This window comes from Trichechus manatus, unplaced genomic scaffold (assembly GCF_000243295.1).
Source record: "Trichechus manatus latirostris isolate Lorelei unplaced genomic scaffold, TriManLat1.0 scaffold00093, whole genome shotgun sequence".
Taxonomy (NCBI): Eukaryota; Metazoa; Chordata; class Mammalia; order Sirenia; family Trichechidae; genus Trichechus; species Trichechus manatus.
Window position 1 is genome coordinate 112,749 of NW_004444029.1, and position 16,221 is coordinate 128,969.

A 16,221-nucleotide genomic window follows, 5' to 3' on the forward strand; every position below is an offset into this window, starting at 1 on the left:
GGGACCTACATTGTGTAGGGCTCAATCAGCATCTTGGATAGATATCTTCTCATCTTTCACGATATCAGGGAAGTTTTCTGCCAACAAATCTTCACCAATTCTCTCTGCATTTTCTGCTATCCTCCCTCTTCTGGTACTCCAATCACTCGTAGGTTATTCCTCTTCATAGAGTCCCACATAATTTTTAGGGTTTCTTCATTTTTTTTAATGATTTTATTTGATTTTTCCTCAAATAAGTTGGTGTCGAGTGCTTTATATTCACTCTCACTAATTCTGACTTCCTTTGCCTCAGTTCTGCTCCTATGACTTTCTGTTGTCTAATTCTGAAATTTTATTGTTAATCTTCTGGATTTCTGATTGCTGTCTCTCTATGGATTCTTGAAGCCTGTTAAATTTGTCATTATGCTCTTCTCTAATCTCCTTAAGTTCCTCTATTGCTTTGTCTGTGTTCCTTGGCTTGTTCTGAATTTTGCCTGATCTTTTTCCTGATATCTTGATGAGTTCTGTATATTAATCTTTTGTATGCTAGCTCTGGTAATTCCAAGAAGTTCTCATCCTCCGGAAAGTTTGATTCTTTGTTTTGGGAGCTTGCTGAAGCCATCATGGTCTGCCTCTTTATGTGATTCGATATTGACTGTTGTCTCCAAGCCATCAGTAAGTTATTATATTTAGTTTATGTTTGCTTACTGTGTCCTAGCTTCTTGTTTTGTTTTGATATGCCCAAATAGGCTGCTTTTATGAGCTAGTTTGATTATTGGCATCTTTGAAGCCCTAACGCCCTGTCACCAGGTGGTTAGATCTGTTACTGGGTATGTGAGCCCAGGAGTCTGTTTACTTTTCTTGTATGGATTCAGCTCAGGTGTCCAGGTAGTCAGTCACTAAGTGTGTGGTGCAGGCTCTCATCTGCAGTCCTAGATGGACAGGGGTGATTTGTGTAGGCACAGGTATCTGGCTGCAGTAGGGGGTCACTTGTTGAGCAAGGCAGGGGGCTGATGGCTGCCCCTGAGTGTCTGGGAGGTAAGTGTGTCCCTCGTCCTTAGAGCACATTGTAGGTGGATTTTGCAGCCGAACTAGGGACACCCAATGCTGTTGGCTGTAAGGGCTGGGAGGTACCACTTATTCTTGGACCCATCATGGGTGGCTAGGTGGTGTGGGTGGAGCCACCAGTCCTCAGGCCCCTGACATAGGTAGGTGAGGAATCTGCTTAATGGACAGAGCAGTGTTAAATGTCACGAACCTGCCACTCCACCATATAGCTGACAGTTGAAGTTAGGCTTCAGGTATATACCCTGTTGTACTGTGCTAATGAGGGCCTACGCTGTTGAAACGGGCCCACACGTCTATGTGGGGGTGAAAGGCATTCAAAGTCCATGGACCCCTTATGCCTGTGCCTAGGCAAAGGAGCTGCATCTACCCTAAGTTCCCGGCTTAGGGGAGCTGGAAGATTATTTATTCCTGTTTGCTGATTTGTTCCCTCTCCAAGGCCAGGAGACTGGCTCAGGACACGTGACGGCCCTTACTTCTGGCCCAGGGGATGCAGCAATGGCTGAAGCTGGCCCAGGACCCAGTGCAGAGCGAGAAGGGGGCAGGTAAACGGGAGAGAGGTTTTTCCCAAAGGGGGTACTTTTTGATCCGCGCAGTAAGTTAGACGCATGTACTTATCTTTTGCCAGCTGAGCACTGCTTTTCATGGTTTTGGAGGCTTGAGTAGACTCTCCACCGCTTGATCTCTCCTGATGTAGAAAACGCATCTCGAGCACCACTGCTTGCCTCACTGCGTGCGCTGGCTGCAGGATACCGGTTCCCTCAGGGTCAGGTCTGGCAACTCCTCCCTGCTTCTGAACTGTCTCTCCCTCCCCCTGCTGCTCAGTCCGATTCCTCAACTTTACCTTTGATGTTCAGGGCTCCTAGATTGTCATATATAATCGGTTCACTTGTTTTTTCAGGTCTTTGTTGTAAGATTGATTTCTTGACTGCTGCTTCTATAAGTGTTGTTTGTGGATCCAAGTAAAATGAAATCCTTGACAACTTCAATCTTTCCTCTGTTGATCATGATGTTGCTTTTTGGTCCAGTTGTGAGGATTTTTGTTTTCTTTATGTTGAGGTGTAATCCACACTGAAGGCTGTAGTCTTCGATCTTCATCAGTAAGTGCTTCAAGTCCTCTTCACTTTCAGCAAGTAAGGTTGTGTCATTTGCATATCACAGGTTGTTAATGAGTCTTCCTCCAATCCTGATGCCCCGTTCTTCTTCATAGAGTCTAGCGTCTCTGATTATTTGTTCAGCATACAGATTGAATAAATATGGTGAAAGGATACAACCCTGATGCACACCTTTCCTGACTTTAAACCACACAGTATCCCCTTGTTCTGTTCAAATGACTGCCTCTTGGTCTACGTACAGGTTCCTCATAAGCACAATTAAGTGCTTTGGAATTTCCATTCTTTGCAATATTATTCATAATTTGTTATGATCCACACAGTCGAATGCCTTTGCATAGTCAATAAAACACAGGTAAACATCTTTCTAGTATTTTCTACCTTCAGCCAGGATCCATCTGACGTCAGCAATGATATCCCTTGTTCCATGCTCTCTTCTGAATCTGGCTTGAATTTCTGGCAGTTCCCTGTTGATGTACTGCTGCAACTGCTTTTGAATGATCTTCAGCAAAATTCTACTTGTGTGTGGTATTAGTGATATGTTTGATAATTTCCACATTCTGTTGGATCACCTTTCTTTGGAATAGGCATAAATACGGATCTCTTCCAGTCAGCTGGCCAGGTAGCTTGTCTTCCAAATTTCTTGGCATAGACGAGTGAGCACTTCCAGTGCTGCATCCATTTGCTGAAACATCTGAACTGGTATTCCACAGTTCCTGCAGCCTTGTTTTTCACCGATGCCTTCAGTGCAGCTTGGACCTCTTACTTCACTACCATTGGTTCCTGTTCATCTGCTACTTCCTGAAATGGCTGAACGTTGACCAAATCGTTTTGGTATACTGATTCTTGTATTCCTTCCATCTTCTTTTGATGCTTCCTGCATCATTCAGTATTTTCCCCATAGAATCCTTCAATATTGCAACTTGAGGCTTGAATTTTTCTTCAGTTCTTTCAGCTTGAGAAACGCTGAGCACGTCCTTCCCTTTGGTTTTCTAACTCCAGGTGTTTGCACATGTCATTGCAATACTTTGTCTTCTCGAGCTGCCCTTTGAAATTTTCTATTCAGCTCTTTTACTTCATCATTTCTTCCGTTTGCTTTAGCTACTTGACATTCAAGATCAAGTTTCAGAGTCTCTTCTGACATCCACGTTGGTCCTTTCTTTCTTGTCTTTTTAATGACCTCTTGCTTTCTTCATGTATGATGTCCCTGATGTCTTTCCACAACTTGTCTGATCTTTGGTCATTAGTGTTCAACATGCCAAATCTATTCTTGACAAGGTCTCTAAATTCAGATGGGATATACTCTAGGTCATACTTTGGCTCCTGAGGACTTGTTCTAATTTTCTTCAGCTTCAACTTGAAGTTGCATATGAGCAACTGATAGTCTATTTCAAAGTCGGCCCCTGGCCTTGTTCTGACGATGATATTGAGCTTTTCCATTGTCTCTTTCCACAGATGTAGTCGATTTGATTCCCGTGTATTCCATCCGGTGAGGTCCATGTGTATAGTCGCCGTTTATGTCATAGAAAAAGGTATTTGCAATGAAAAAGTCATTGGTCTTGCAAAATTCTATCATGCAATCTCCAGCATTGTTTCTATCACCAAGGCCATATTTTCCAACTACAGATCCTTCTTGTTTGTTTCCAACTTTCGCATTCCAATCACAGTAACTATCAATGCATCGTCATTGCATGTCTGATCAATTTCAGACTGCATAAGTTGGTAAAAATCTTCAGTTTCTTCATCTTTGGTCTTAGTGGTTGGTGCATAAATTTGAATAGTCGTATTAACTTGTCTTCCTTGTAGGCATATGGATATTATCCTATCACTGACAGCACTGTACTTCAGGATAGATCTTGAAATGTTCTTTTTGACCATGAATACAGTGCCATTCCTCTTCAATTTGTCATTCCCAGCACAGTAGACCATATGATTGTCTGATTCCAAATGGCCAATACCAGTCCATCTCAGCTCACTAATGCCTAGGATATTGATGTTTATGCATTCCATTTCATTTTTGATGATTTTCAATTTTCATGCATACTTCACATACGTTAGATTCATACTTTGTACGTTCCATGTTCTGATTATTAATGGATGTTTGCAGCTGTTCTTATTTTGAGTCATGCCACATCAGCAGATGAAGGTCTCAAAAGCTTGACTCCATCCACGTCATTAAGGTCGACTCTACTTTGAGGAGGCAGCTTTTCCCCAGTCGTCTTTTGAGTGCTTTCCAACCTGAGGCGCTCATCTTCCGGCACTGTATCAGACAATGTTCTGCTGCTATTCATAAGGTTTTCACTGGCTATTTATTTTCAGAAGTAGACCACCAGGTCCTTCTTCCTAGTCTGTCTTAGTCTGGAAGCCCAGGTGAAACCTGTCTGCCATGGGTGACCCTGCTGGTACTTAAATACTAGTGGCATAGCTTCCAGCGTCACAGCAACATGCAAGCCCCCACAGTATGACAAACTGACAGATGCATGAGGGTTGACTTAAATAGCCAGCTCATTTTAGGTACCTGCAGCTTCTACGTTGTGTTCCCTTAACAGTGTTTGATGTTTCATCTCTGTCCTATTTGGCATTTGCTTGCTATTGTTATCTGCTTGCTACCCTTATGATAGTCTATGGTTCATAAGGAGATCAAAACCATAACCCAGCCCCTATTCCAAGCACTGGAAGCAATGAGTCTTATGCAGTGGACCAATGAGTTCCAGCTGTTCCCTAGAACATGACAATGATATGGGCACCTTTGGGCTGGTACTTCATTTCCAGAGGTAAACCATCCACTTGATTAAACAGCTTCCCAAAATCTACTTCCACAGTACCACATATTTACTTCATAGAATGTTTGATTGTATTTAGCTGAGAGAGACCTTGCAGGCTCTCTGGGGTAGGCCATTTACTTTATAGATATGACAAAACTAAGGCCAAGACGTGAATGACTCACCTAAGGCCACAAGGTTCATCAGTAACAGAACCAGACCATGGCCAAAGCTTCTCAGTTCTAATCCAGTTGTCTTCAACACACACCTAGATCACTCACATGGGCTTGCGTCCAGGCTGACACTGTTCTGTGAAGCATTAACGTGCGGCAGAGGCACTGCTTTCAGACCCCCCAAGTAGGCCTAGTAGCTTAGCTGTGTGTCCGTCCCCGTCTTCCATGGTGATTTCTGGTTTTTACTGGTCATTGACCGCACTGTAATGGTTCCTCCATGATTGCTTTGAGGCATCGTTGATGAATTTCCATGACATCTCCTAGGGAACTGGCTTTGATTTTGGTCACACCTATGTTCATCTTTTCATAGATTTTGGGACTAAAAAATTTCTAGAAAGGGAATTCCCCCAGCATGGTGGCTGGGGGGAGGGGGGTCAGGGGAGGTCAGGGGAGGTCAGGGAGACCTAGGCCCAGGGCTTGGTCGACCCTGCGATTGGTTGGTCCTGTTTTTTCTTCAAAAGCCTCTGGAAAGGGGGAAAATATGACAATTGCACTACTTTATTTAGCTTCTGGCACTCCCAAAGTTGCCCTAAAGTAAACTTCACTCTTACTCCTCCCCAGGCCCAGCCTGTTTCTTGAGCTCTCTTGAGGTTTACAACCCCTTCCCACTGCCCAAGATAGGGTGAGCCCAAGGCATACAGAGTGGGTAGAGCAAATCAGCTTTCAAGATTGACATGGGATCCATCTGCACTCCCAATGCGTGAGTTTTTAAGATTATCTAGGCTGTCTGCCTCCATGAAGTGTCTTGCTGCCAAACCAGACAGCATCTATAAATCTGAAAGGGAAGAAGTGCTTTAGATGAGGAATTCTTAGTCCCTCATTGGAGACAACAAAAAACCCATCAGCCAGGTAAGTCTTAAACCCACATCTTCCTAGAAATTCCCCTCAAAATTCATGATATTCATTGAGCTGTCAGTAACCCATCGCAGCTCAACTGAACCATCCATCTATGATCCTTTAGCACTTACAAATTTGCATTCAGTTTCTGTAAGTTCCTGTTTCTCTCCTTTGTGATACGTTCAGTAGCCTCATGAGAAACACGGGAACACTCAGAAACCTCGAGATACGCTACGGCGGAAAGGATGAAGGCAGGGGCAGTGCCACAAAGCTGGGCTGTTAGCTCATGGCCACTCTTTCAGGGGCACGTATCTCAAAGATAAAAATCCTACAATCTGCCACGTTCAGTCTCACAAACTGTTACATGCCCAGGCCTCTTCTGCAAACCTCCATCATTCCCTGTCTATAGGAAGGGAGAGACAGAATGACTTGTATGATATAAGCCAGCTGGAGCTTCTCCGGCTTGGAGGGATGCAACGGAGCACCTATTGTGTTGACCTCATAACAGGTCAGTTTAGGCAGAGGCTTAACCTGGATCACTGAACTTGGCAGTCAGGAGCAAGGGCCGGGTACCTATCGGTCCATTACCTGTTATAAGGGACTGTAGCATTTTTCATGACTCTCTTATTTGTGTTAGAAGCTTGTTGTCTAGCAGTGGCTGCAGGAAATTATTAAAGTGGCAGCGAAAGAGCCCGGACTCTCCAAAGAAGACACCCCTATGCAGCTGTGCCATGGAAGCAGAAAGGCTGCTAGCTAGAAGCCCTGACAGAGGGCTCTGGCACCTCAGAAGTCTCTGCATTGTCAGACTGGCCGCAACACATCTGCTGAGTGCCCCTTGGTCCCCCATCTGTGGGGGTAGAGATGAGAGAGGTTGATACTGAATAAAAGGAGCATGGACCTATTGCCAGACTAACATCTGAATTCTTCTCACAGAATTTGATAACAGAGAGAAGACTGAAGATGATCCTGGAGGCAATTAGGAAACTTCAAAGTGGTGAAGTCAGACACAATTCCTCAGGCTTCTGTCAAGCTGAAAAACCACAAGACCAGAGAAAAGAAAGTCTGTCACAGAGTTACCTCTGAGAGCACCCCTGTGCCTCTGAGATGTTCTCTGAAAAGCTGCCCTAACCTGCCGAGTGTGACGGAGCTCAAGAGCACAGCCACACAGGCGAGTGAGCCTTTAAGTGTCCAAGTGGTTTGGCCAGCGCAGAGTCTCGTGTATACTTTTTCACTCTGATTTTTTTTTTTAAATATGGCTTTAGGCAAGATATGCACTCCATTCTTCACTCCCTTCGAGTTACCTGCTTGGCCCTGGGGCATCTGAATGTGTGCGTATGTAGTATAGTGGAAAAGCTTGGGCAAGTGAGAGCCCCATCACTAAACAGCTGTATGGCCTTAGGCAAGTGCCTTGACTTCGCTGAACTAGTACTTGTCTACAAAATGGGGTTAAAGCTGGAGGTTGAAATGCAGGAATGGGTGGTCACCCTCCCTCCCCCAGAGCAGTTGGGCTTCTTAGACACATCCCATTAGGGCTGGCTACACCGTTGCCCTGCCTTCCCACTCCTTGCCTTCTGCGGGTAGGAGCTGTGTGTGAACACCTGGTCATCTCTCACAGAACAGCAGGGAGCTTAGTGTATTGAAGGATATTATTTTATAGTCACAAGAATAATACTTAACCCCAAGAAATGGACACAAACGGAGAAAGCTTGAGCACATGGCAGGTAGGGAGGGGCATGTGTGTGTGTGTCTGTGTGTCTCTGTGTGTGTGTCTGTGTGTCTGTGTGTGTGTGTGTGTGTGTGTGTGTGTGTCTGTGTGTGTGTGTCTGTGTGTCTCTGTGTGTGTGTGTCTGTGTGTGTGTCGAGCCATTTTTAAAGCATGCCTTGTCTTCCTGTTGCCCCTCAAGTTGCCCCACAGGCACCTACCTATGCGCCCAGTGAGCCCCGTCTCCTATGACGGGTGCCCATTTATTCGACACCCCTTTTCATTAAAAAATAATACACACTGAACGCCTACTACATGCAAAGTCCAGTATAACTTGATTCCACTGTCCAATCCTTCAGCTAGACCCAAACTCACAGACTACCAAGCTCAAAGGGCTTCTAGAGAATCATGAGTCCACCTAGAGCCCTGAGCCTCCAACCGAAAGAGTCTGGAAACCATTGGTTCTCACTGAAGCCCCTCCGTTTACAGAGAAACACTCCGCGTGGGAAAACTCATAGGTGGCTGAAGTCCCCGGATGCCATTTCTGCTGTCTCTGACCCAGCAAAGGAAGCATGTCGTGTTCAGCAGTCACAACTGAGAGTTGTTTGCATCCTTCATCCTCTCCTTGTAGCTCCATGAGGTCTGTGTTTAGTTCGTCCTCGGTGGAAACAGGAAAGTAAAAATCTGTTTCCCCTACCAACTTTACCACTTTTGGAAAATCCCTATGGCCTATTAAAACAGAGGAGGGCATGAGGCACAGAGTCGGCATGTCTGACAGGACCGTAACCTCTGTTCTTGGTTACCCCAGGCTGCCCCTTGAGGCTGCCATCTTGTCCCAGTACCTAGGCTCACTGCTGCCTGGGCTTCCCTCCAGTAACAGCTGGATTCTGGGGAGCTGCGCAAACCTCCCCAGGGCCCTGAAGTGAAGCTGGCTCCACAGCCTCATTGCTGACTCTGACGCCCAGCTACGGGGAGCGTGGGACAGAGGGCAGGGGACACATTATCTTTGGTTACATCTCTTCCGGTCCTCATTCTGCCCTGTGAGGTGGGCTGGGCAGTCCTATTTGACCAGTTGGAAATGAAGACCTGGAACCCTTGAGTGACTGTTTTTCTCAAGGACATCCAGAATCAGTGCTGAAACAGATTCAAATCTAGACTTCCTGGTTTAGTGTTCTCGCAGCCACATTGTCCTCTCTCATCTGAAAGACAGCTTCAAGTGCCTGCCTTTGATACGGGCAGTTAGGTAAAGGTATCTTCGAAGGAGGAGGATGGTAGCTGTAATAACAATGGCTACCCTGCAAGGGATTCTTTGCTGACCTCTGAGGAGTTCTTGTTTACAATTAAAGCCTGCCTACATTGTAGACATAAATTATCTTCTTATCTATATCTTCCAGCTTAAGTGTGACATCTCCCACTAAATATTCCCCATCTCCAAGCTCTGATAGCACTTTTATTTATACCAGACCTCACTATTAAAATAGTTCAGCTGGTTTAAGAATGCAAATAATACACCAGATTTAAACAGATAAAGAAGTCAATGTAAAGAGAAAATAAAAATAAGGAGGTAAAATTCTTCCAGGGACAAAGTTAACACAAAGAAATATATATTTACAAAGTCCCACACAAGTAGCTTAAGACAGACTAGAAAAGCAGCTCTGTATAACGACAGCATTTCCTTCACACTGTTCACTGGATGCTTACCGTACACTGTCTGACGATGTCCCTTCTGCTGTGGACTTACATTGTTTGACCTCTTCACATGTATTTACCTTGCACAACCAAATGAAGGGCATGCAAAGGATGCTTTTCGGTCCCTCAAAGCACCCACCAGCGCTAGGGCTATGGTGGGGGCTCAGTAGGTGCGGCTAACATTCAACAGAAGGCTACTATCCCTTCATCACCATCTCCTCACGAACTTGACAACGGTGCGTGGGAGTGGGGCTGAAGCAAGTCTCCTGGAATAAGCCAGAAAAGTAAGGTTGCACTCTCCCTAACCTAGAAGACTTAGTTGTACCCCAGGGTCTACGAACCTTTGCCTTAAGGAACTCTGTCCTAGTGCTGGTTCAGACTTCCGCCTCTGAGGTCTGGCACAGGAGCTTTTATTACTGGTGGAAACAAATGTCTTTTCCTTGAAAGCCTGACTATTTTATCCCCAGTAAACCAAATGAGATCATGTACGTGAAAGTACTTTGTAAACTATAAAGTGCAAAAAAAGTAAGGCATTAAGTACTTAATTAGAAGAACACTCACTAAATGAGTTACTGCTACCTTCTCTTGACCCTTCCTGGCAAAAACAATTTGGCTTACTTTCAAGGATCAAGGAGAGAAACAGAAAGCAAGAATACAGGTGAACAGGCACTTCCTTACTCTGACCACCTCTGTATCTTGGCCTGCTGCCTCCTGAAAGACTCTAAACAATGTCTCCACCTTCCCACTTCCTGCTTATGGAACTCACAAGACAGAGGCTTTATTTAGATAGCAAAAGTTGAAGACTCAGACATGGTGTTTTTAAACTTCATTTGTACATATCTGAAGCCAGAAGGAGAGGTTCTCCCTGGGGTGGGTCAGTCACCCTGTGTCCTTGGCTTAGCAGACACCGACGGAGGGCTCTTGCCCATCCCCGCACTAGCCTAATCAGTACTCATCACCCCAGGAGCGCAGCCTTGCAGGCCCAGCTAAGTGCAGTGAAGTTCTGGAGGGTGGTTACACTCTCTGCTGACATCAGGCAGGACAGAGGGCCCCTCACCCCCATCCTCATCTCAAAATTCTATGGCTACTGAAATCAAACTGCCAATCACAATGCTGATTAGTCATAGAGTGTCAGACTCTGCAGACATCCATCGTGGGGGAGGAGGAGGAAATGCCAGGATATATACGGAGGCTGTAAAGGTGACAGGAAGGGAGTATATGGCTAGGACTATGGCCAAAGTGAAAGTGCCTGCTCCTTCCACTCCCATTTCAGCTTGCTTTCTTGGGACGCACAACCAGGAGCCCTCTCCAACAGGGGCGTCTCCAGCCCTCGTCTCTGGGAACAAAGAGGCAAGCCTGGACAACGGTCTCTAGCAAAGGCTTTCACAATGTTTCAATCCTTGTCTGTCCTTCCAGAAAACATCAGTAGCCCTCTTTGCCTTCAGCTGTCAAAGGGAAACCAGGAAACCAGGGCAGCGATGCCCCTGACAGACTTAGTACAAATACCTAAGCTAAGTGGCACTTCTGTCCCCTGGTCCGAGCCTGCCAATGGATGCTTTCCTCAGAGCGTAGAGGCCACCAGCTCAACATACTGCTTTCTGAGGGGAGGAGCCTGCTCCTTCCCTGGCTCCTACCTCTGCTCCTGGATCACCGTTCAGAATCTCCCCCACAGAAACCCAGCCTTTTGCTCTGAGGAACCCCATGGGGAGGGGCCAGGAAGCCACTTCCAGCTGGAACCCTCTGGGTATAGCTGGGCAGGGATACACTGCCCACTTTAAAGGGCCCTTCTCTTCCATTCCACCAACTCACACCCACAGCTCCTGACCAAAGGCGAATTCCTGAACTCCCCAATAGAAGCTGCTGTGGACTGGGACAGAGAACTTTGCTCATTTCAGCCCTAACGACAGCAACACTATAGGATCTCTCGTTCCAGAGGGCACCTGGTAGCCTCAGACTTTCAGACCCACAGGGCTGAAAGGGAGGCATTTCCATAAGGTTAAGAGGCAGAAAGTGAGAGAGGAATTCCAGGCTAGACGCTGAAGACAGCAGGAGAGGGAAGGTGCTGAGGCTGAGGGTGAGGTGACAGAAATGGGGTCTGCAGTCACAACAGGATGTTTGGTGAGGACATCCCAGGAAAGTTCCAGCACCTTACAGACTGCTGGTTATGGGGCCAGACCATCTGGATGTACAGCACAGAACAAAGGGCAATGAGGAAGGTCAGGATGCAGCACCCCTGCCTGCTGATGAAAAGCAAGTGACAAGCAGGTGCTTCCTTGGAAGAAAGATGAAAAACAAGAGGCCCCACCCATGCTGAGGAAGACAGACCTAGAAACAAAACTGTCCTCATCCGAAGAGCAGCCTTACTGAGCCTACCCGGTGCAGCTGCCCCGAAGGAGGACGAAAAGTGGGGTACTTTAGGTTGAGTGGAAAGGTAGGGCGCTCAGGCCAAAGATGCACAGTGTGTGGGTTTGACATCCTTCATGGATCCCAGGGCTGACTGAGAGCCAGTAGGCACTTGGATTCTCTGCTGCCACTTCATGGAAAGGGAAACTGAGGCCCAACAAAGAGGGAGGGAGAAATCACAGGTGCACCTCTGCCTGCAGGAGAGCTGGGCTGAATCCTAAGACTCTACCCCAACAAGCGACCGTGCCCCGTGCCACATGGGCTGTGGGAGCTTCCTGGACCCTCCCCACCTACCCAGGGGGCCGGGCTGCTCCTTTAAGCCATCAGCCCCTCAGGAATGTGAGAGTGACATCTTTCACAATGGGATGACTTCCTGGAGCACCTCAGAAGTGAACTAGAGGCGTGAGCCTTTTCTACGAGTTTAACTGCTGGAAGGTCATGGCAGTGGTGCCTCTCTGGAATGTGGTCTTGTCACTGCCCACTTCCAAACAAGGATTCCAGGGCATTCTGGAGTCTTTGCAGAAAACCTGCCACCACGGCCGCCACCTCAGGGCAGCCTCTGCCACACCGAGCACTAGCACTCCTGCTCCTGTACGAGCCCCTCTCTGCTGGCGCAGCTGTTCGTGGGCTGCATGAGCCTGCGGGGTGAACCCACAGTATAGTCCTTCTGGACCCCCGCTGGTTCCCTGTGGGGTTGAGTCGGTGGCTTCTGGGTCACAGACTTCTCCGTACCAAGTGCTCCCATCGTCTGATTCCTGAGCCCAGCACCTCAGGCAGGAGGAGAGAAAATCCACGATCAGACAGAGGGGACAACAGATTAACCGATAACCCCCCTCCCACTTCCAGATTACCCCAGCGTACATCTGGTGAAACAGACATGGCAGAACAGACTGGAGATAGGACCAGGACTGTGCTCTGCAGCCCCATCTATTCTTGCTTTTCACCCCAGAACAGTGGTTCTCAATAGGGAGTGGAGAGTGATTCTGTCCCCAGGGGACATTTGACAATGGAGACACTTTTGATTACCACAACTGGGAAGCTGCTCCTGATATCTATTGGGTACCTAGTGGGTAGAGGTCAGGAAACTGCTCAGCATCCTACAATGCACAGGACAGCCCCCACTACAAAGAATGATGCGGCCCAACGTCAGTAGTGCTGAGGCCGAGAAACCCTGTCCAGAAGGAGGGTTCACTGCATACAATCTGTGGTGTTCTCTACTTGTTTCATATATTCTAGTCCCACTACCCCCACGAAAAAAAACACCTGCAAAAGGGCACAACTGATATCATCTTCTCCTCCTTCCACAGGGCGAGACACTGAGAACAATCACACGACAAACACCTGGTGAGGGACTCACCGAACCTCCAGCTCGGCTGTTGCCTCTTCTCCTCTCTGCACTCTACCCCAGCTGCTCCACCCACTGCCCTGCTCTGGCGCCAGGGCCACCCCACTCCCCACGGCACCTCTGCTAGCCCTGAGACCCAGACCCACTGCTGATGACCACAGACTCAGAGGTGAAGTACAGCTGGAAGCCACAGGAAGGAGGCCAGCTACAAAAATGAGCCAAAAGAGAAAAATCACTGCTCTGTCACAGTTCAGGAAAACACAAAGTGGCTTCGGAAGCTCAATAATGCTTGTGTTTTCTTCAGTTTTCAGTGTTTCCGTAACTTGTCCTCTCTTGTAACTTTCCCCTGAAGTCTAATCAGGCTGTTTTCCTCTCTGAGCATCAATAGGATTAGCTTGTTCTCAACCTGGTCCATGCTCTTCCTCTGCCTGAAACGCCATAACCTTCACCCCCGTGTATCACATTCTCCCTGACCTGCTCTGCCTCCTCCTGACCTGCTCTGATCTCCTTCTGACCTGCTCCAACCTCTCCTTGACCTGCTCTGACTGCCTCCTGACCTGATCGGACCTCCTCCTGACCTGCTCTGACTTCTTGACCTGCTCTGACCTCCTCTTAACCGGATCTGACCTCTTCCTGACCTGCTCTGACTTCTTGACCTGATCTGACCTTCTCCCTGACCTGCTCTGACCTCCTCCCTCTCAAAAACAACTGCTCGACTTAAGTCCACACAGCCCCACTACTACAGAGTCCACTGGCCGCCCCATCCTCCAGTTATCCTGAATAGTTGTCTTAGTCATACCTAACCCTTAAATTGCTCCAAGCGCTTTACACGTATTAACTCATTTTACAAATGAAAAACCAAAGCACAAATAGCCTGACTTGCTCAAGGACACACAGCAAGTTGGGTGGCAGAGCTAGAATTTGCATCCGGGCAGATTGGCTTAGAAATTCCGGCTCTGAACTCCGAGCCCTGCTGCCTACAGTGGGCATGTCTCATCTCTGCTGGGTCATCGGCTTGTAGGGGAGGAGGCATCCTGTCTCCAGCACCCACTGGCCAGCAAGCAGTTGGGTGCACCACAGAGGATTAGCAGATGCATGACCATGCCTGCTATGCTCGTGGACCCTGGCCTTTATCAGACTTGTGGCACATCACTGTAGTGTTCCTGCGCTCAGGGACCCTGTCAAGTGTGCCTGATGTACTTACCAACGTGAGGGCGAGCGGGCACTTGGGCACAGGTGTAGACATGGCTGAAGCGGCGCCCAGAGGAGGTCAGGTACCAGCGCTGGATGGCTGGCTGTGGGTCATACTCTGTGACTGCCACCCCATTTACAGCTGTCATCATGAGCATGTTGACTACCTCATTGGAGAGCTTGGTCCTCTCGTCTGTCTTGATCCGGGTCATGGCGTGGAATGCACGCTCACAGCAGGATGTGGACACAGGCACACACACGACCACAGCCACCAGCTTGCTCAGCAGGGGGAAGCGGCGGTGCTGGGCAAGTGCATTCTTACACAGCATGGAGAACGGGAGGTTCTTGGCCACGGCCTTCAAACCTAGCCACTCCTCCAGCAGGGCATCCTCACTATACCCCGTGGGAAGTGAGAGTGCAAAATACCTGGCAAGGGTGAGAACATCATCATTCCCAAAGCTGGCAAGTTCGATCCCATCTGGCCAGGCCATGGTATCGAACACCTCCATGTTCTTGAGCTGCGGGGGGCGGTCTGCATCGAACCTCTGCTGCAGGTACTCAATCCCGGTCAGAACCACTCTCTCCCTGTCTGCCTGGAACCGCTGCTCTGCCATCTCCATCCTGTCCAGCGGGATGCCATGCAGCCGCCCGTCCTGGAAGCTGGCATTAAATTCCTCCTCCTTGGGCCCTGCCTGGCGCAGGAGGGTCTCCAGGGCCACGTAGGCCCGTGCCAGCGTGGCGTTCACCTCCGTGATCAGTACAACTGCTTTCTGGCATACCTCAGACAAAGGCCTATAGATGCTCAGGAAGTCCAGGAGGAAGTGGCAGAACTTGACGAGGTGGAAGCTCTTCATCAGCCGTAGCATGCCCTGAGCCCGGTGCCCAACCTGGCCCCCTGCATCTGCCACGCTCTGCAGGTGCCGAGCCAGTGCAGGCCAGCTCACTAGGAGTGCATTCAGCGTCCGCCTCTTGCTGGCCACCCACCTGATAGCATTCAGGTCTTTCAGGCGGAGGATCTCCTGCTCAAGCAGAGCCGCGCCCTCCTGCAATTCTCGCAGCCTTTTGTTTGAGGATTGGTAGAACTTGAAGATGGTCCGGATGTGCCGGTCGCACTTCCTCACCAGGTCGATGCTCCCACAAGCATCGACTACAGCCAGGTGGAGCTGGTGGGCCACACAGTGCACAGGCAACAGCTGGGGGATGACCTCTTGGAACTTCTCCACAAGGCCTCCTTTGCAGCTCAGCATGGCTGAGCCATCGGTTCCCAGGCCCACCACCCAACCAGGCTTCCGGAAAGGGATGTCCAGTTCATCCAGGGCAGAAATGATGGTTTCGAAATACCCATCAACTGTCTCGCTGTACAGAGGGGCCAAAGTGATGTAAGACTCTTTCACCTCCATCTCCTTAAAGTACCGGATATAAATCCCCACACATGGCTGGTCAGAGGAGTCCATGGAGCTGTCCAGCAACATGCTCACACAAGGGGAGTCTCGGATATCATCGAGGATCTCCTTCTTCAGGGTCTCAGAGATGTACCTGATGAACTGGGTGCACGCAGTGCGATTTCGATACTTGCCTAAAATCATGGTTCCAGTGCTTTGGAGAAGCTGTAGGATTTTCTCAAAGTCATTCAGTGGCCTTGAGTGGTATGCAATGGAGTAGGCAGCATTGAAAAAGTGCCCCATGTTGGCCACCAGGTCGCTGGAGATCTCTGGGACTAGGGAAGCCTGAGGGGCATCTTCTTTGACCCCCACAGTGCTGATGCAGAGCTTGTGTGCTTTGCTGACCTCATGGTACTTTAAAGTCTCCACTTTGAAAGGCCCAGTGTAACCTTTGACTAATCGGGATGATCTGTCATGGAGATTGGGTCTTGCTTTGCAAGCTGAGCAGAAGAGCTTGGTCT

General features: G+C 48.4%; 1 protein-coding gene across 1 annotated transcript; it reads right to left on the reverse strand.

The window, feature by feature from the left end:
• Positions 1-12,356: 12,356 nt before the first annotated feature.
• Positions 12,357-16,036, reverse strand: LOC111821635 (zinc finger protein 862-like). Its single transcript, XM_023736910.1, has 2 exons — positions 14,332-16,036; positions 12,357-12,550 (listed from the first exon to the last, which is right to left on the reverse strand). Exons 1-2 carry the CDS (start codon positions 16,001-16,003, stop codon positions 12,357-12,359), a joined length of 1,866 nt encoding a protein of 621 aa, XP_023592678.1. The 5' UTR covers positions 16,004-16,036.
• Positions 16,037-16,221: the final 185 nt, after the last annotated feature.